The sequence below is a fragment of the Protomyctophum parallelum genome, assembly GCF_964188405.1.
Source record: "Protomyctophum parallelum genome assembly, chromosome: 3".
Lineage (NCBI taxonomy): Eukaryota > Metazoa > Chordata > Actinopteri > Myctophiformes > Myctophidae > Protomyctophum > Protomyctophum parallelum.
The window spans coordinates 12543657-12565392 of NC_139698.1; the positions used below are offsets into that span (position 1 = coordinate 12543657).

Here is a 21736-nt window from a genome sequence, read left to right on the forward strand (position 1 = left end):
ATCATTTTGGGGGTCCTTGGCATGAAAAATCATTGAGAACTACTGATTTAGAAGGCATGTAGAATCGGCCCTGCAGAGGAGCTACAGACGCTGCTTGGTATCATTAGCGACGTTAAGCAACGACTGTTTTCAGGACGGCTCCGCTACGCGGAAGTACGTCGGCTAAGACGCAATCACAGTAGCTGTCAAAATCGCTAAGCAAATAGCCGTCGGCGACGGGTTCCATCCATTTTTGGTTCCCATTGTGACGCCACTGACGCCGTGACGCCGCTATGCAGCATGTGTCAAACATAAACACATTATTTTATTTTAAAAAACACCCCTTTGCGCATCAGCTAACTTGCCGATATTGCTTAATTCTTATACATGCGCTGATGTGCTGGACATGATCAGCAGTGGAAAGAGGAAGGTGCTAGAGCAATCTGTGTTATTCTAAAGCCGTTTTAATAAACATGGTTAATATGACACATGGTATTTGTGTTATTTCTTCATTCAGAGCATGCCAACACATTACACAGCATAAGAGAGGTGATGGAGCAATCGGTGTAAATGTATGACAGCTAATTTCAATAAACATGGTTATGACAAGGCGTTGTAGACACGTGTAAGTGTAGGTTCTGCCGTAGTAGAAAGGGCTGCGACGGCAAGCAGGTTTATGTATCGAGTAGCCTGGGCACCATTTCATTTCTGTATATGATCCGGTCAGGAGCGGATGATATCGTTACGTCATGTTGTAGTATTGTTTTATTAGTCGACAGGCAGGAACAACAGACGGCAACTTTATTGAGGGAAAAGGAAGGTTCCTTCCTTTTCCCTCAATAAAAGCTCTCGTAGCCTGTAGCTTTTAATGAGAAAAATCGGTTTGAGGGAAAAGGAAGTTGCCGCCTGTTGTTCCTGCCTGTCGACTACAAAACAATACTACAACATGACGTAACGATATCATCTGCTCCCGAGAGGATCATACGGACTTTTGAAACAGAGACCAGGCTTTCATCCGAGGTGGTGGAAAGCCTGGTGAGGCAAGGTTATGTATCGAGCACTGATCTATTTCCGGTTGCCAGAGCGGACTGCCGTAGCCATCGTTGCTTAAAGTCCCTATTAGCACATTGCTACACCACTCAACGCCATAGAGCTTTATCAGTGCTTCTCAACCTTTTCAGGATCAGGGACACTTATCCCTAAACTTCTTTGCTTTTGTTTTTTTGTTATGATTATTTGTGGACCCAAGCTTGCAGTGCCAGAGTTGGCAAATTATCGACTTTTGCCTCAACCAGCTCAAAGATGGAGCTGACATCAATATCTTACTAGAGGGAATCCATACATTGTTACAGCATGGTTCTGCTAGAGGCCAGCTGTCTATGACAGAGCCTAACATAATACACAGTCGTAGACGTAGACGCACGCACGGGTACGTGCGTGTGTCCATGTCTGACCAACTGGACCGATGAGCAGCTTTTCATGTACACTGCCGGTAGGCCACATAAGCACCTCTACTGTTTGTATTGTTTTCTGTGACACTCCCCTGCTCTCTATCCTCCTTTCCAGTCTCTCTCTCACTGTCATTAAAAAATAATGCAGAAATGCCTAAACATAATGACAAAAACACAATAAATATAGATGACTGATGTCACAGGCTGGCCACATGAAGTCCCTGATCCACATTAGAGCCACACCATTATTTTTTTTAAGATATTATTTTGTCTTTTTCTGCCTTTTGATAGGTTGAAAGTAGACTGACAGGAAATGGGGAGAGAGGTGCGGGGAAAGACACACGGCAAAGGCCGTCGGGATCAGGAGTGGAACTCGTGGCACGCCGTCAGGGTGGCTCAGCAGCCTAGCCACACCATCTCTGTGTGTGGATCCTCATGATTTCCTAGTAGTTTTCTCTGAATCCACATGACAAATATTATTTTCACTTAACATCGCTCATGGAAAAGGCACAGTATAAATATGCGAAAATGTGAGATTTTGTCTCTGATAAACGGCAACCAAACCAGAAGAAGCTGGTCTGGGACGGCATAGCGGTCCAGGGACCTAGGCTGGCCATCCAGCCTGACAGCGTGTAGCGGGTTCAAGTCCCGATCCAGACGACATTTGCTGCGTGTGTCCCCCTCCCATCTCTCTCCCCCTTTCCTATCAACCCACTGTGATCTATCAATAACAAGGCAAAAAGCCTGCCCCAAAAATATCTTTAAACCAAAAGAAGCCGTGGTGGTTATGGCCGAGTCCTAGTGATATGAGCATGACGACGTAGTCCTGCCGGCCGGTACTCCCTTATGCCAATTTGAATATTAAAGGAAGATAAGACAACGAGTCTCTGTGGTCACAGAACGATGCCGTGTGGCCGCCATGGTGTTCATCTGCGGTCGGCGTGTCAGCCCTCTGTTCAACTGAAGTGACCCATGACTCCTTGCCTCGTTCTGGGACACGCGTCGCTCTGTTTGCATAAACAGCTTATTGAGTCAGACCTCTCCGAAGGTAATCACATTGATGAGAATCAAACAGTAAGCGAAAGCAGATAACAGTCATTATGCCAATGAGAGGGAACCAGGAGTCCTTCTGGCTTTACGCTTAATCTGGCGATGAGAGAAAGCAGGGCACTGCTAAAAAAAAACAACTCCCCTGAATATCCAAAACGGACCGATCTGTGGCGGGTCAGAGGAGGTCCTTACTTGACCCCTTTGACACGCAGATAAAAAGCTTAGGCAAAGCTGCTCGCTTGGACTTTAGCCCACTGGTTCTCAAACTTTTTAATTTCAAGGATCCCCAGTTTGGTATTTTTGCCTGTGCCGTACCACTTATCCCAAAACTTCTTGGCTTTTTTTATTTAATTTTTTTACTATTTTGAAATGTTGAAATACCTCAAATAGCTGTTCTTTAGCCGTGGACGGCTGGGGGTCCCCGGACCCCACTTTGACTGAGAACCACTGCTTTAGCCACTTGTGTGTAGTGGTGGAACCCCTCAGTGCCTGATTGTACTGTGCACATTACGTCTTGCATGCGTGTCTTCTTCAGGCATTATAAAGCTCTGCTCTGTATCCTGGTGCGTTCAGGCTCGGTGCTTGTGGCTAAGGGAAGACATTGTGCCAATCTCCAGAGGACTCTGGAACACCTTCCAGGTCCAGATCGGGGGTTACCTCCACCTGAGCCCCTCCCTCCTCTTGGCGCAGCGACACGTCCTGAACCTGACCTAGAAGGAGAAAAATAAATACATTACAAATCTTCCTGAGATGTTTGCCATGACTGAACACAGACATTTTTATCTCCCAGATATTAAGTTTCAACCATGGCTTGCATGGTTGAAAGTATGAATGATTTGGCTATTAATAATAATCGTCGACCATATAGATCATAATGTTATGCTCCTTGTATTGCTCATTGTGATGCCACTCATTTGTATTATTTTTGAGCCGATATTATACATTTATACATAACTCCTTGTATTGCCTTGTGATGCCACTCATTTGTATTCTTTTTGGAAATGTCTAATACATATTCATACTTTTCAGGCACAAGCTTGGAACCTATTCATTCTCCCCGTCATTTGGACAATGCTAGCTCAGTTTCCTGGAACTGTTTTACATTCTATTTTCAAGGTTAGGATGACCTATAACTTGCTGGAATCTAGCAACATCTTGCCGCTTGCCATATACACTTATACCTTTTAGCAATGTTTTATATTTTGAAAAACTTTGTCAAAATAGCCACTCAACAAACACATAATTTCTATGTATATCAGCTAGTTGAACTATTTTAAAATGTTTTAAAAAATAGTAAAATATGGCTATTAATAAGTTCAGGCATAAGGCATAAATCAAGATAAGGCTCTTTATTAGACTACTAGCCACTTATAATTGCTCTAGTCTGCCCCCTGTGTATTGTCTCCCTTGTCAGTGCGATTCATTCATTCAACCTTTATTTATTTTCTCAGGAACTGAGGGGTGGAACCTAATTTTCAATGATGCTTACCGGTACATTACAACAGAACAAACCACGCTACAAATTAGAAAATAACAGAGAACTAATGTAAATCAGAAAGAAACACAAACACCAAAATTGATAAATTAAAAAGAAAAACTATACTATTACTAAGCGTTTTGGGTCCTGAGGATATCGGGATGTCAATAATTAAAGTACACAGCATATAATTACACGAGTGTGAGGCACAAAAACCTTTCTGAGTTTGGAGATATTGACCCGAGGAAAACATAGTCTAAGGTGGTTTTTACACGAGAATGGTGTTCATAGAAAACGGTAAAGTATCGTTTGCTGTGGTCCATTTAGACGAGAACGGTGCTTTCAGGAGGTGAAAACGCAACAAAGTGAAACCACCTCCCAGAGTGGAAATCTTTGAGAACGCCGTTTTATACCTTCTCAATGTAAACAGGCAAAACGGTGAATCCACAAAACGTATGACATCACGGCTCACAGCGCATATGTTTCAGTTTATTACATTAATGCAGAGCCATATATGATATAATATATAGAGTTCCTGAACAAGCCTCCCTCCTCGCCTACAAAGCGCTGCTCATCAGCGATGGTGAATGTAAAACCATGATGTAAATAAAAAGCCTTGTGATAGGCGGCAGCCACGGCAGCAGCGTTTATGTAATGTATTATAAAATATATAACCATCCCGTGGCGCGCTCTGCCTGCATGCTCTGGGTTGCATGAAGGGGTTCTTCTTCTTGTACGTGGGTGACTGCCTGGTCTATTTGGCAGCCCGTTACCGCCACCTAGCGACGTTATAGCGTTTTCAATAAAAAGGGTAAATAAAAAATGTGAACGCAACGGGACTTTAACGTTTTATCTGGAGATGGTCGCCGTCTAAAAGAGGCATAAGAATGAAGTAAGGGAGGCGGGTTGGTCATTTGTTTGGAGCTCATTATGAACAAACAGTATGCCTATGTTGATCTCGTCTCACAGAGAGAGATTTAGGCAGAGGTTTACAGTAATTGGTGGGTACTGTCGGTTTCATCAGTAATACATCTAAGTGCAGAGTGAGATATAGGCTAAATCTAGGGGCTCACAGGTGCCAAAAACAGGAAGACAAATAGTTTTGAGATTATCCTTCGGCTAAACATGGGCAAGCAGATTATAAATACATATTTCATATTTTGAAAATGATCAAAGCAGAGAGAGTTGGAGAAAGAAAGGCTCCATATTGTCTTCTCCAGTGACTTTCTTGGAGTCAATAACTATGTACTGTACACAGCAGAAAGTGCTCAGCATCAGTAGTGAGGAGCTGGAGGCTAAACTGAGGACATGACTTTACAGTATGAAGAGAAACATCATCATTATGTTTTGATGCAATGTCAGCGGCTTGTCTCCACTGTCAGCGTGATTGACAGGGCCTTTGTGTGACGTCTAGGTGAGTGGTTTTGCTGTACGGAAACAAAAGACAAACATGTGCAACCTGGCATCCCATATTGCAGCATGCTATCCTGATGGTCCTGCACTTTACCTTTCCACTCTCAACAGGGGTGGGAGAAGGGGAGCAAGCTAACTGTACCTGTATGTATGTCCTGTGTATTTGTACTGTATTGTGTATTTATTTGTTATGTTGCACCTATGTGTCTTTAGTACTGTGTACTTGCACTGCTGTAATGTTATAGTTCTATGTATAGAACAGCCTCTAAAACGAGATGCTGCATCTCAAGGCTAGGGGCCATCCTCTCAATAAAATTCGGACAATTCTGAAATTCTAACTTATCCGCAGTAGACAGCACCATTATTTTATGGCAATTGGCTTGTAGACTGGGGTGGGGGGGGCATAAAAGCCCACAAAATGCTACTTTATACTACCAGTATACCAGTAAGACGCCGAGGGGCGAGAACGAGAAGCGACCTCGCCCTTTGTAAACGTGTAAACTCGTTTGATTGCTGAACACGACCTTGAGGTGAGTCTGTAAAATAATATCTCTACTGTCGGGAAGAAACCACATTCCAAACATTTTCACAAATAAAAGCACATAACAGTACATGATCTATATATTACACTCAAAAGTGATGGGTGACAGTGTCTGTGTACCCCCAGACACCGGAACAGTGGGCCTCCATTTACTTTTTTCTTTTTTTTTTTTAATGAATTTATTTTACATTTTAGATTTTAATTTCATCTCATAAATGAGGGGACATTTAGATAGAATTTCAATTATTCCATTTAAGGCCTCTACAAATGCTTTAAATTGCTACAAAACCTGTGACACCCAGTTATTCTGGGATACAAAAAAGTACATTTTGGTGGATGACGACTTCTAATTGACTTTACACATTCATGTGCTGCTCAGGGGGCCTTCAAGTAGGAAGGAGACAAATCACCAAGGTCTTTTTTTTTTCTTTTCTTTTTCTACTTATTATTTTATTATTGTTATTATTTGAACATTGTTGATTATAATAATTATAATTCTGCTATAATTCTGTTGGGGTAGTCGGAGCCTCTAAGCTGATTTTCAAACAGAATTCTATTTGTTCTGTCTCAGAAAGTGGTCCCGTTTCACATTGACAAAACCATGATAATCCTCTTATTGAATCAATGTTGTCATTTTCCCTCAAGTTCATGGTTTGGTATACTGTTTCTGGGGGGCAACAAATATGAAACAAATCATCAAGTTAGCCAGACTAGTAAGCAAGTCTCAACTCAACCCATTCTGACCTGAGATCAGATTCTAAAAATGTCTTCTACATCCTGACAGTTTTCTGAAAAAGCTATGTTTCTATGTCAGTCGTTCGTAAAAGAAAATAGCAGACCTACAAGCTCGTAGCGCGCCACTCGGTGGCGCGCTATGAGCTTGTAGATCTCTGATCTGCTATTTTTCAATAGCTAAAGCATAATATAGTGCTAACACCAAAAGGGGTTCCCGCCCAAAATGGGTTAAGCTGTCAGTTCAATATTTGTCACAGATGCAATTTTAGGAGAGGTCTATCTCTCAAGATTGCTCCTATCCATGATTACACAGTGCATTTCAGCCCGTTTGCGGCCGTTTTATTGGCCCTGGGGTGGAAAGATAAACGATACAGAACTATTTTGTACCTGCAGCCCATACGTGCACTGCTGAACAAAAACAAAGACAGCACATGATGATGCATCTCAGTCAGACAGCCATGACGCTCTGAGTGCAGTGGATGAGTGAGTATACGTAGGTGTGTGTGCAAACTCACTGGTCACGACATTCTTCTTAGGTTATTTATAGTTATTTTTTTATGTCTGAAATTTTTATTGTTGTGATGTCTTCCTTTTCACTGGACTGCTTGTATTTGAACCGTGAGTACAAATGAAGAACATTGAACTGGTTACCGTTAAGGTGGCTCACAACCAAACAAACTACTTCAGACTACTACATACTGGCAGTCGAATGAAGTCGGGATATGACTCTGGAGATCAGTCGGAAGGTGTGGAAAAAAGCTCTGGAAAGGTGTTCCCCTTTTGTTTGTTTCTTTTACCGTTGCCCAGTTAAAGTTAAAGCCCTTTGAGACGGTAACTCCAATTAAGGATTATACAAGTGAGTACGAACAGTGTGCCTGCCTTAGCGAGTCCACAATTTGACTTGAGTAATTTGGGCAAATTTTGCTTATCGATATAACAACACTACTTTAAAACACTGAGACATTACCATCCCATCTAAGAACACCACAAAGAAGTCCAACTATGAACAGACTAGCTCCCGAGGGCACTTATTAACACCTGTCCAGCCAGCTGTGAAGTCTTAATGGTGGCGGTGACTAGAAATGTAAAGCCAAGTCCAGATGGTAAGACTTCAGTAATGAAGGATATTCAAAATGACTGCATTCTGCTAAAGTTAAATATGAATTTAATAGCAGCCCCAGCAGATCTAATTGAAATCCATAAACATCACAGATGAACGTATCATCCTGTTGCTATCCTCTGAAGTAAAAACAGATGGTTATTCATTAGACCATAGCCACAGTTCCATTATTTATGTTGTTGAGCTGAGCACAGCAAAATGTTCAGGGGAAATAGACTGATTCTGATATTATGAAACAGTAATTCGACAGCTCTGAAGGCAATTATTTAATACTGGGGGATTAACTTCTTGCAACAGACTCCCCTATCCAACTTTAACTGTGATCACCAGCCATAGCCTGGCTGAAAGATTAATATGAATACTTGGATTGCAAATGTTTGGAGCAGAAAGTCGATTAGCACTTATTTATTGTCACGACGCGTTTCGCCGTGAGCTTCATCAGGACGGTGCTAATAAATAAGTTGATGATGCAGCAAGTTGTCTGTCTCAATTCCCTGGAGTGTGCAGTCCCCTTTATTTCTCTTCTTGAAGTCTATGCCTGCTAAATATATATATATATATATATATATATATATATATATATATTTTTTTAGTGTCTTTTCCCTAAATATTCAATTCAAATCATCCGTTTGTTTTTGTTTGTTTGTTTGTTTTGTTTTCAGTTATTTATTGATAACACGTACAGCAGCAAAAACGTTTCTGCCCATGGCCTTCCTCAGCGTGATGGATGGTTTCATTGAAACACGCTGAGGAAGGCTGTGGGCTAAAAGATCTGTGTCTTGATGTGAACTGCTGCTGTGTTATCAATGAATAAGAGACCATAAACAGAACTGCTGCTGTGTTATCAATGAATAAGAGACCATAAACAGAACTGCTGCTGTGTTATCAATGAATAAGAGACCATAAACAGAACTGCTGCTGTGTTATCAATGAATAAGAGACCATAAACAGAACTGCTGCTGTGTTATCAATGAATAAGAGACCATAAACAGAACTGCTGCTGTGCTATCAATGAATAAGAGACCATAAACAGAACTGCTGCTGTGTTATCAATGAATAAGAGACCATAAACAGAACTGCTGCTGTGTTATCAATGAATAAGAGACCATAAACGGAACTGCTGCTGTGTTATCAATGAATAAGAGACCATAAACAGAACTGCTGCTGTGTTATCAATGAATAAGAGACCATAAACAGAACTGCTGCTGTGTTATCAATGAATAAGAGACCATAAACAGAACTGCTGCTGTGTTATCAATGAATAAGAGACCATAAACAGAACTGCTGCTGTGTTATCAATGAATAAGAGACCATAAACAGAACTGCTGCTGTGTTATCAATGAATAAGAGACCATAAACAACATTCCTATGAGTGCTGGTGATCTTTTATGAGCTAGCATAAAAAACATAGATGTAATCCCAATTAAACCAGTTTTTCAAAACCATCAGAAACCAAGAATTTGCTATGCAAATGCAGTGTGTTTTAAGGTGATTTGTAAAACATTGCACTTACGCAGGATGAAGAACAAAATCATAAACGGTAATATACAGTATCCATGGAATACACTGTGCAAGTAAATGACTGACATTGGCACGGTGAGACAGTGGTAAAGTACATCTGGTCCTATAGGCGTGTTTATATAATATTTTAGCACAGGAATCAAATCGGAATCAGGAACAATCCGTTCTAGAGTTGGCAGGATTCCGATTGTCTACCCTAAAATAAAATGTGTATCTGCCAAGGACGAGTTAGACTACTGTAGTTTTAGCTTTTTTAGTTTTTTTTATACTTGGCTAAACTATGATCCACCGTTCAACTCCCAGTGAAGCATTCGAGGCACAAGGAAACCACGTGGCCGCACAAATCGCCTCACATGGTTCCCTCGTTTCTTAACCTCAAATTTCTGTTCCTAGATCGTTCCACTTTTGTCGCGACCGGCATTGAATTTTCAATGGGCTCTATAACCTTTGAACACGGATTTACAAATGGGACTCTCATTATAAACGGTCCGGGGAGCGATAGTAGTGAAGATGAATATTCTGTGACTAATTAAAAGTTAAGCAAATTGGAGAAAAAACTAGAAAAAGTGCCCTTCTGGGCACAGGTCTCCACCAGGAGGATAGGAATATTTAGGAGTAATATAAACATGTTTTTTGTTTGTTTGTTCCAATCTTTGCCAATCAGGATGGAATATGGGAAATGGTGCAGATCCGTGTTGATGGCACGCATGCACAATCCACCTGTTGGTGGCGCTATAACAGGGCAATGTGAAATGGGTGGGCTATATTCCTCAGCCTAGTAGGAAAGATTTCACGTGAAATTGCACGCTGCGTTCATGATTTGAGGTTTTTTGTTCAAAACAGGCCAATCCTGCAAAATTTGAAAGCCAATGTTAAGCCAATTAGGATGGAATATGAAATATCAGACACATCCGTCTTGAGCACATGACTATGGAGATACTGTGTAACGATTTGCGGGATTTTTGGACAAAATCTGTAGGTGTACTGTGCAAAAACTTGTTTTGCACAAAGCGGCCTCCTGGTGGCGCTATAACAGGCCGTTCTGGAAATGTTGGGGCAGAGGTTCATCGTTGGCATCCAGGGAGTGTGTGTGCAAAATGTGGCATCGACCGGGTTAACGGTGGCCGAGATTAGCTTGTCACGGACGGACGGACGGACACACGGACACACGGACGGACGGACGGAGTGCAAAACATACTCTCTCCCCATGCCTTCGGCCTGGTGGAGACAAAAAGCCTAGCAACGGAAGAACAGGAGGCGGGGGAGGGCTGTCAGTCACTGAGTTAAAGAAACTGTTTACTGGAAATCAATGAAGAACAAACTGTAACGAATCCTTTCAGGGCAAATCTAATACACCATAGAGTTGGAAAATGTGAGGATGATACTGTGGAGGCGGCTGCCAATTAGTCAAATGGCCAATTTGACTTCCCAAGCGTACGAAAAATGTTAGGTTAGTGTGAGCTTAGGTACAATTAGCGTTGTTTAAACTAGAGAAAAAGCACTGCACCTACTGTGTGTGTTGTATGTGAATAAAGGGGAAAAGATGACTGTGTATGGCAAGCCGTTTTAACATTTAATAGCTAGACTGGATATGTATTACAGATATCTGTAATTCAGTTCCTTGATCCTTCCTAGTCAAAACCAATGTTTCAGATATGACAATGACATTCCTCCTATCAAAAACTGTAATTTAAGATATCCACAATGACATTCTTCCTATTCAACATTGCCATTTGAGATAGCCATATCGTCACTTTTTCCATTCATGTGTATTGGGCTTTTAGTTTCAGAAGCAGGCCTGGAATGTGATCAGCTTAGGGGCAAGGCTATTTGGCCTTTGGTGTTGTCAACCTTTGAAGGGCACAGAGACGAAATGCCAGCAAGGCTATGCAATAAAACAATGATTTTAAATCCACGGAAAAAATGAATTTAACTCAACGGTTACGAGTGATTTGACTAGGTGATATGTTTTGTTTAAACTAAGGGCTGTTTAATTAACCGATTTAACTATGTTAGTTAATTTATGGATCAATTAAATGTAATAGTCTTAACCCATAATTCTATCCACACTGCACTAGTCATCACTAATTATCTCATGGATGGATCCGAACCAGATGGAAAGAGAACCTGTCTGGTGAGGGAAACACAAGGCAGCAGGCACAGGAAAGCTGTGCAATTTACTGTAGCACGTACAATGGGGAGACAGAGAGAGAGAGAGTAGTTTATCTTATAGCTCCCACTAAAATGTACAGAGAATGGTGATTAATCAAGATTAATTATTAATCTGTGATAAGTCTGATAAAAACATTGAATCATTTCCAGAGAGAACAAAATAACGATCATTTATCATCTTGTGTTCCAGTTCCAATTTGGTCTACTCGGCACATGTATTTGTTTCACCACTTCCAGTTTCTCTTGTTTGTCCCATAGACTGTATCTGACTCTCCATATTGGACAACATAAGCATTCCAATAATATGCTATAGCAGGACTTTGAGATCTTTAAGTAAAGTGGCAACATTCTTTAATGGTTATTAGCAGTTGTATCATTTTATAATACCCTATAGCATGACTTTGTGACCTTTAAGTAAAGTGACAAAACTTTGTATAATATGCTATAGCATATTATTATTCATAACCACCTAAGTTATGATAGTTATAATGTGCTGTTCCACTGAGCATAATAATGCATTATGACCAGCACTTATAATATGTTATAAACGTGGTTATAAGTTGTTATACATGATTACAAACATTTATAACGAGTGTCATAATGCCTTATAAGCACATTATAATGCATTATAAAGGCGACATTAATATAAAGTGTTACAGATAAATTATATAAAGTTTAAAAAACGGTAATTTTTATTGAATGTTAAAAAAACCTTTTCTATTTTCTTCTTAAAATTGCTAAATACAATGTACTTAGTATTGATGCAATCGATTATTTGTATTGCAAAACAATTCAATACCGATTATTTGCATTGCAAAATGATAGGATACGATCACGATGTCAAACCATACGATATGTTGCTGTTTACATTTCGATATACTGGTCACCTACCAGTGACCAGTCGTCTGTGTTTAGCTTTGAATGGAAACAATGCTAAATGATCGCTACACCCGGAAAGTAAAATATTATCAAACAAGGAGTTCTGAATTAAGTGTCGGTTACTGCATTGCCTATTTCTCAGGTTTTTTTTGTACCATTTCGTTTTGTGTGTACTGTTATAGCTTTTCAAATAGATTGTAACATGCAGCAGCCACGCTTGTCGACATACAGCAGAGTAGCACTGCCTTGTCAAGCTCAATGACTCATGGTTGTGTGGAAGACTGACTGTACTTGACATAATTCTCTAGTCTATAACCCATATATTTTTCATTTCAGCTTTGATTAATAATGGAAACACTCTCCAGCCACACCGCATGCAGACCCTCAGGAGAAAGTTCACAGTGAGAACCAAGTTGAAAATGAGACGTGCCTAAGGAGCAGATCAATCATATATGAGCTTTGCCTCTGCCTAGTCTATCTTCCAGTACACAGAAATATCCACTTGCTTTGGGGAACCTTGGGGGAGAGTAAGAGAGAGAGATGTGTATTTTATATAAACAGTCCAGAAAACTCTGATCTTAATTTCTTCCTGTCAAAACAAAACAAAAATGCGTCCAATGTCATATTCACTGGTTGATGTATGCCTGAAGCAGGTCTATGACCGAAAGCTCACTGTATTTATTTTAACTTTATATTTTGAATGAACAGAGATGCCTTCCTGGGTTCATTTGGTGTGTGTGCGTGTGGATGTGCGTGCGTGCGTGCGTGCGTCTTACCGTAGCCGTGCGAGCGCTTCATGTGGTGCTTCATGTTGCTCTTCTGTGTGAACCTGATGCTGCACACCTCACACTTGAAGGGCTTCTTGCCCGTGTGTTTGACGATGTGCACCTGCAGAGCACTCTTCTGGTTGAAGGCCTTGTCACACTGAAGACACTTGAAGGGCCTCTCACCTGGAACACAAGTGTCAAAGATTTACAACAGATATTGTGCCTGCGTGTGCAAACCTTGCCCAGACCAACAACTCTTGTTCCAAGGGGTTCCCATCCTTTCACTACATTCCTGTTAATCGACAAATGTGGTGCATCTTAGAAATCCATCAGTGCCCGTAACGTAGTTCAGCCTTTCCTCCTTTTCTCTGGGGCAACAAAAGCTATTCAGTAAATTCTGTTTTAACCGGCATGTACCGTAGATTCTGCCTATAGTTGTTAAATACAACCCAAATGCCATACAAGGTTATATAGGTTGGAAAACTCAATGGAAACATCAGTGATTCAGTGGCTATGTATATTTAAGAGCTGGTAAAGGTTTTGTAGCATACGCCATACAGTATACATACTGTGCCTGATGATCAACATCAAACATGTTCCTGTGGGAAATCAGTGAATAAGACTATAGGAGATAATGTGTGCAATTGGATTTTTTTTAAACCCAAGGGTGGTTCTAGATGAAAGCAGTGTTCATTCTCCAAGGAACATGCATGCATTCAACGGGTTTCTTCTGCACACTGGGCAGTAGGGGGGTATTTTTAAAACAGTGTTGGAGGTCCCTATAATAGTGCCAGAACCGGTCATTTTCAGCGGAGAAAAAAAGCGCAATGACATTAAGGCACTTGGTTTCATTCTATTTTTTTTTTTTTATATATATTTTTGATCCCACGATTTTGTAACCCATTTTTCACCCCTGTGTCAATCATCTAATGTGATCCTGGGCTCTACACATCCTCTGCCAACCTGGGGAGAGCAAACTTGGTTTCATTCTAATCCAGAAAGCCAAATGAACTTAATTAAGACATCCGGTGACGTTCAGGACTAGGCTAGATCACAGCCCGTATTGGGATGATCTTTACGTCATTTCCAGGACATCTTCACCAGTTTGAAATAATATAGATTATTCTGGGGCAGATCATATGACGAAATCAGGCGATACTCTGGGCCAAATGGGACTAGTCTTGGTTTGTCTTGATCTGGCCCCAATAGAGACGCCACTAATTCGTCATGACTGGGTCATGACCGTGCTTGCTGGGAAGAGACTGCTGCCTTACTTTGCGCTGATTCTAGATCAGTCTAAATAATCATAAAACATATGTTCACTGTATTTTCCCCAGATATATAGACTATTTTAGGTTAATAAATAGCAAGCACTTGGATGGTGGAGTCAGACAAATTATGGTTATAACTGGTTCTATGTGCACTGATAAGCAGGTCTTATCTGATAAGACAGCAGGCCGAGGACCTGTCGAATATCTTTCAAATCAGACAACAATATATGTTTATATTTTTTTATAATTGCAGCTCAAATGGGGGATAAGTTGGCAGAGGGATTAATGACATGATTTAATGTAATGAAGAGTAACTAACTGGTATTAGTAGCTTTGCTCACTACACTTTCCAAATAGCTTGTCAATGGACAGCAGCACTGTGGTCTAATAGTCCACTGTTTCCCAAACAGTGGGTCTTGACCAGGGGGGCAGTCAGACAGATATTTTGTGAAGCCACTAAGGAAATCGGGACATCCGGAAAGTTCTATAATGGCCTGTTGTGGCGCTGTCATTGAGCCAAAAAAAAACCCATATCCCCATAGAGGTCTATGTATTTTGGCCCAACTTCACCTAGACTGTATTACCTTAATAAACATGGTCATGAATACTTTCTGTAGTCTCATTTCTCATGTCATAATATTCTTTTTGGAAAATTATGGTCCCATTTATTAAAAAGATGACCATAAAGTTGCGTATGTTCTGAGGGGCGTGGCTACCGTTACAGTCTATGAACGGGAGCCACCCCCCGTTCGAGTCAAAATAAAAACCAACGAAGAAGAAGGGGGAAAGTCCCGCCTTGTTGTCTGGGCCAGCCAATGGCCAGCTGGGATCTAGAAAGATGGCGATTTACAATACAAGGACTGACTGGCTTCATTTTACGTCCATATCAGACCCGGCGAACGCTTTGTCCATATTTTTTACAGTCTATGGTCTTGACCCATTATTATGGGTCCTTTTATCTTTTTGTTTCCTACATTTTGTTTTTAATAAAAAAAAATAAAAAAAAAGAATTACCAAAAAAGCTAAAAGGTTTGGGAGAATAATGAGCAGCGTAGATCAGGCAAGTGGGGAGTTGAACCTTAGAGTATGAATAGAGACGGCACCCGGAGGAAACCCTGAGACGAAATGGACATAGTGGCCGAATTTGGTATTGTAGTTTGGACCCAAACACATGGACGCACTGGTCCGTTGACTATCATTGCGCACGTTCATGATGACATGTGTGACGTGAACGCTTTTTCATACGTGAACGCACGTGAACGGCAGCTCGTTCATGTGTTTGGGCCCAATCCATCCCAGAATGCACTCTGTTCCTACCCGGAAGGAGGAGTGAAATCACCTCATGCGCTTTAGATCAACGTAATGCAAGTGGATGGGAGGAGAAATCCGGTGCCGTCTCTATTAATATATACTCTAAGAGTTGAACAGAGAAGTTGGTAAATGATCCCCTATGTTTAAGAAAATAGTGCATGCTGTTGTTTATGCGGAGGTGAAGGGGGTTGGGGGGGTGTTCTTATTACAAATTATCTTATTAAAAATAGGGCATGTCTCTTGACAGTAGAAAGTTATTTTTTATAAAACTTATATCTAACTCTTCCGTTTGTTTGTATATTTGGGTGGGAATGATCAGATGGCTACTCCCAAAGAGATAATTAAATTTAAAATTAAAAAGATGTCAGACACAGAACAAGAGACCCCAGTGCATGTGTTTGGTTTCCTTTGTTCTCATAGCCTAATTGGAATACAATACGTAGCCTTGACACATGCTGTGTCAATGTTGTGCCAGATAAAAGAGTGGCCTTGAGTCACTGAAATCAATAGGATATACTGCAGTTAGGTACAGTACACCCAGGTCCACATTTATTTACAGCAGCAGCTCTACAACACTGAATATATTAGTTCTTGTCATTTCAAGTTTGTGTTATTGCTAACTTTGCCATGGTATAATCAGTTTCACAGCGTTTGTGTGTGTGTGTGTGTGTGTGTGTGTGTGTGTGTGTGTGTGTGTGTGTGTGTGTGTGTGTGTGTGTGAGAGAGAGCGAGAGAGAGAGAGAGAGAGAGAGAGAGAGAGAGAGTGAGTGAAGGTGTTTCACTTTTGTCTTTGTTTACACAGCTATGACAGAAATCAATGAATAAGACTAAGGGAGATTGTGTGCGATTGGAATATCTTTTAACCTAAGTGTGGCTCTACATGAAAAGAAGTTACGACACCAATAATAGCAGTGTTTATTATCCAAGGAACATGCATGCAGGAAAAAAATGCTTAACCGGTATTTAGAAAAAAGGCAATGACATTACTTTTTTGCCAAGGCACTTGCAGCCCTATCTTACGCCTTACAAGATAGGGCCCTTGGTTTAATTCTAAGAGACTGCTGCCAGTGCTGCCTTACTTTGCGCTGATTCTAGAACAGCCTAAATAATCACACAAAATCTGTTCACTCCATTATCCCTTGGCATTGACATATAGGCCTACTGATTATTTGGTTCATAAATCACAAGCACTTGGATGGTGGAGTCAGGCAAATGGTTATAGCTGGTCAGAGGCATGCACAGACATTTAGAGGGGCAGGTGCTCAAGTGAAAAAAGGGCACCTTGTGCAGCACGTGGAACCGGCCGGTTGCCTTAATAGTGTGAGATTTATAGATCTTGGGGGATAGGCATTGCTCTTCCAAATAGCAAATAGCACGCCTGCGGCTTATGGGATGTAGCAGACACATGGAAATAAATATAATGAAACTATGTAATTACGTATACACTAGTGTATACAGCGGAAGATTGAGAGTGAGTCTGCAGTTATAATTACAATGGAAAGTGCATTCCATAGTTTTGGAGCCGTAAGGGAGAAGAGTTTGGGACTGGTGTTTTTAGTGATGGTGTCCTGGCATTTTAAATGTTTAAGAAAATACTGCATGCTGTTCTGTTTATGCGGATGTGCACCCCCAGTGCATTTGTTTAGTTTCCTTTGTTTTTATAATTGGAATACTTGTTGCCTTGTCAGATAAAAGAGTGGCCTTGAGTCACTCAGAAATCAATAGGATATACTGCAGTTAGGTACATACAGGTCCACATTTCTTCAAACCTTCTAAAAGCAGCAGCTCTACAAAACAGAGTATTAGTTCTTCTTAGTTGTGTTGTTGTAGCTAATTTAGCCATGGAAGAATCGATGAAGCGTGTGTGTGTGTGTGTGTGTGTGTGTGTGTGCGTGCAGGTTACCTAATTATCTTTGCGTGGAACCGGCCGGTTGCCTTAATAGTGTGAGATTTATAGATCTTGGGGTATAAATAATATATTAGAAGCTTTTCTTTTTCTTTTAGAAGCAGGTCTTACCTGATAAGCAGGTATGCAGTTGAACTAAAGGTTTCAGAGAAAGGTCAGATATGAATAGCCACAGAGAACTTATTTTACTTTTGTCTATGAATGTTTCAAAAGTTATTGTTTTTATTTTATTACTATCACTACCAGGTGGACCTCAACTGTCGGACAACTTTTCTTTTTTTTGGAAGCCAAACTTTCAGAAAGTTCTGACAGTGTGATTGGTCTGAAGTTGGGATCAGCCCACTGTGGGCGGGGCCTCGGGTTCAGAAGAAGAAGAGGCAGTATGAATGGGCACTCACAGTATGAGTGTGTCTGAAGTGTGTGTCGTCGGATTGCACTATTTTGAAGCATGTCCTTCTAGCTAGCCGATGTGACAATGGGGTGAAAGGCTGGTCTCGCAGTTCCATTTTAGATTCTCCCTTCATGAGAAAAATGAAAGGAAGCTCCGCACACTCAGATCTGCGCACAATCAATGTATTTATTTAGCAAGCTTTCGGTCTACTGACATTCTTCAGGCATCTCTCCCTTCATAACAGATTCTCCCTTCATAACTCAGATATACACAATTCCAGGTAACTGCATGGAACTGTGGGTAACCTTTGTTTATATATTTGATTTTATATTTACATTTATTGTATAATTTATTATGGGCCAAATACATATATCATATTTCTACAAATGCTACAAATTACTACAAAAACTGTGATATCCAGTCTTTTTGGCGATAATCACGAAATAGAAGGGTACATTTAGGTCAGACGATGATGTACCGTGCATGGTCAGAGCATTATTTTCAAACCTTTTCCAAAGCATAGATTTATTCTTTTTTTTTAACATTTGAGGAAAAAAAGCAGCAGATTTAACATTGCGGTGCCCACAAGGTTTTGGACCTGTATCCAAATACTGCTGCTGTACTTTGGTCCTTTTGAAGTAGCTTTTCATCACCCTGTTAAAGCTGTACCTGTGTGTGTGCGGTTGTGTCGCTCCAGCTGGCTGCGCTTGGCAAACGCTTTGTCACAGGAGGAACAGTTAAAGACACGAGGCTTCTGGGAGCTGGGCGAGGGGCCAGGCTGGTGGACACGTTCGTGCTCCTGGAAGAACAGCATAGAGACAGGAAAGGAAGAATAGAGTCAAGCATTTGAAAATGGGACTGACATTCAAAATTGTAAATGCAACTCTGCCCTCCATGCCCTCAGTACCCACTTGACTAATTGCCTCAGAAACTCCCACAGCCACAATACAAGAGGGAGCGTGAACAATGATCTGATGCCACCCACTTTTAGAACAAATATTATGGGTAAATTCACATTCCACCCATGCCCATAAAAAACTACGCATCTGACGAAAGGAGCAAATCCGCCTGGACTATTCATCTGAGCTTGTAGATCAGATATATTTTTAGCAATTTATATTTTGGATTAATAAATGGGGGGGGGGGGGATTAATCGTATGTGCATGTATGTGGTGTCTCAGCTTTTGAGAAAACAGAAGGGGGGTCTCACATGTTGCATTCATTCAATCAAACAAACACATGGCACACGTTCATCTGCAAGGCAATCAGAAACTCAACAATCTCTGCCCTTATCAGCAGCTCGGTGTAGCACCTGTCCCAATCTGATCCCTTAAAAGCTCTGATGAATTGGAACACCACCAATGTGGTGCAAGCCAGCAAAAAGGACATTCTGACCCACCACAGAAGACACAGAGCCTCTTAGGGGAAATTCAATTAAATTCAAGGGGCTTTATTGGCATGAGAACACACACACACACACACACACACACACACACACACACACACACACACACACACACACACACACACACACACACACACACACACACACACACACACACACACACACACACACACACACACACACACACACACACACACACACCTTCAACAGGTTCAGAACTTCTAAAAGTTTGTTTTTGGAACAAATCGGTAGGAGACTAGTAGTACGTAGCAATATTAGCAGCCTAGAGTGGGACAAGTTTGTATACAAGTTGGTATAATTTTCCAATATGTATTCATACGAAAACACTGAATATTCTGTCAAGTGTTTTGTTTCTGTTGATGTGAGCTGACTCATGACTGAATGTCAAACAAACAACTGAAACCATCTCATCATCATGTCCTTGCTCAGCTCCATAAACCATATTTGTTTATTCCGAAAGCACATTGTTAGATACAGCTACAAATGATAGAGAACCGCAATCATCATGGCACATACTTATAAAACTGAAGTAATTGTACAGAGGCGGAGTGACAGCCAGAGTGGAATTTGTGATGTCATTCATCACAGCTGACAGATGCATTAGAACTCCTTCATGTATTCCTGTGCCTGGTATGTGTGGATGTACTAATGTGTTACGGATATGATAAAATGGTAAATGGTGCATTTATATAGCGCCTTTATCCAAGGCGCTTTACAGACTTTGCATTACATTCACGCACACATTCATACACTGATGGCGGCGGAAACCATGCAAGGCACCAACCAGCACATCAGGAGCAATTAGGGGTCAGTGTCTTGCTCAAGGACACTTTGACACTAACTCGGTTCGAACTGGCAACCTTGCGGTTACCATCCGGCCACGCTTGATCAAGCCATGTCTGGCTGCCTGGGCGTGTGTGTCTGTTGTGAGATCCAAAACAATATTTAATAATGACTTGCCCTCTGCTGTGAATAGCACAGGCAGGTATAACAATGCACGCAGATGATTCCACTGTGTATTATACTGCAAGCTCATGCCATGAATTACAGGTGCGTAGGACACACCTCTAAGGCTGATGACAGGTGCGTAGGACACACCTCTAAGGCTGATGACAGGTGCGTAGGACACACCTCTAAGGCTGATGACAGGTGTGTAGGACACACCTCTAAGGCTGATGACAGGTGCGTAGGACAACCAGAAAAGGTCAAAATGTTCAGAAAGGGATCTTATAAAAGAGGTCCCGCACAATGTCTGGAGCTTGCAAAAAAGATCTTTATTCAGTCGACGTTTTGGTCTGTTTTGAAGGAAACGTGAAATGGATCAAATTGCCAGGCCTTAAACAGCCTTGCATCACAGTACATTTGATTTGTGACCTGGATTCTGCACCTCCTACTGTACCTCCAGTTTACTTTAATTGGGCATCCTCCCAAATGCCCCTTGCTGTCCCCTCAACAAGCCTTAAAACCAAAGGTGACTGGACCCTCACACTCAGAAAAATCTTCCACTGCACATCAGCTGCAGCTCCACCATTGAAAGGTTTAAATCCACCCCAAAAACCCACCTCTTCTCCATTGCCTTCAGCTCAGTCTGAGGGCAATCAACTAGCTATGGCCTACTCTGGTCATTGATTGTATTTTAAATGTTGTGTTAAATATTATGGTCTTTGTGTTTGTTCTAATTTTGTTGTATTTGTATGAGATGTTGCTTCTTATTACTAGGCTGTATTTTGTATTTGATGAGGTCTTTATGATGTAATTTTGTATGCAAAGCACTTTGGGTCAACTTCCGTTGCAACTTCTGTGCTATACAGTATATATATAAATAAAGGTGACTTGACTATATTTGGAGATCAAACACTTCCTAACCCACTTACTTGTGGGTTACGTATTACGTATTATCTAACTTTATCATTAAAAGTTAGATAATATGCTCCCTAATTAAGGAAGTAATGGTTTTCTTTGCCATACAGTAAGTGTATATGACTATCCACGAGCCAAAGCAACATGCTGGTCTCCAGCTAATGAGGACCATGGGGACAGACAGGACACTAGGACAGAACATGGTCTCTTCTCACACTGCCACAACATCCCACGAGCAATTTACACGTGTCAAATTAGAGCTGAGCTAACACATGTAGCCAAGTGTGAAATGGCTGGCAGGAGAAGGGTTCAAATATTATTTTCCAATAAGCGAAAAGTAGGAGGAAGTGGAATTGGGCAGCTACACGTTATAGTTAGGGATCAAATTAGTTTTAATACTAGATGCCGGTCCCAAATGATCCAGTGGAGCACATCATTCTGCAAGAGATGACAATTTTTGGTGGCA

At 41.1% G+C, this 21736-nt stretch overlaps 1 protein-coding gene across 1 annotated transcript in view; it reads right to left on the reverse strand.

Moving 5' to 3' along the window:
- Positions 1-365: 365 nt before the first annotated feature.
- znf236 (zinc finger protein 236) overlaps positions 366-21736 on the reverse strand; it is an 88208-nt gene continuing 66837 nt past the window's right edge. Inside the window, exons 30-32 of the mRNA XM_083760762.1 lie at positions 18654-18783; positions 13115-13288; positions 366-3190 (exon numbers count right to left, since the gene is read on the reverse strand). Coding sequence (XP_083616888.1) covers positions 3069-3190; positions 13115-13288; positions 18654-18783 — 426 coding nt within the window. The 3' untranslated portion in view covers positions 366-3068. The remainder of the gene's footprint in view (positions 3191-13114; positions 13289-18653; positions 18784-21736) is intronic.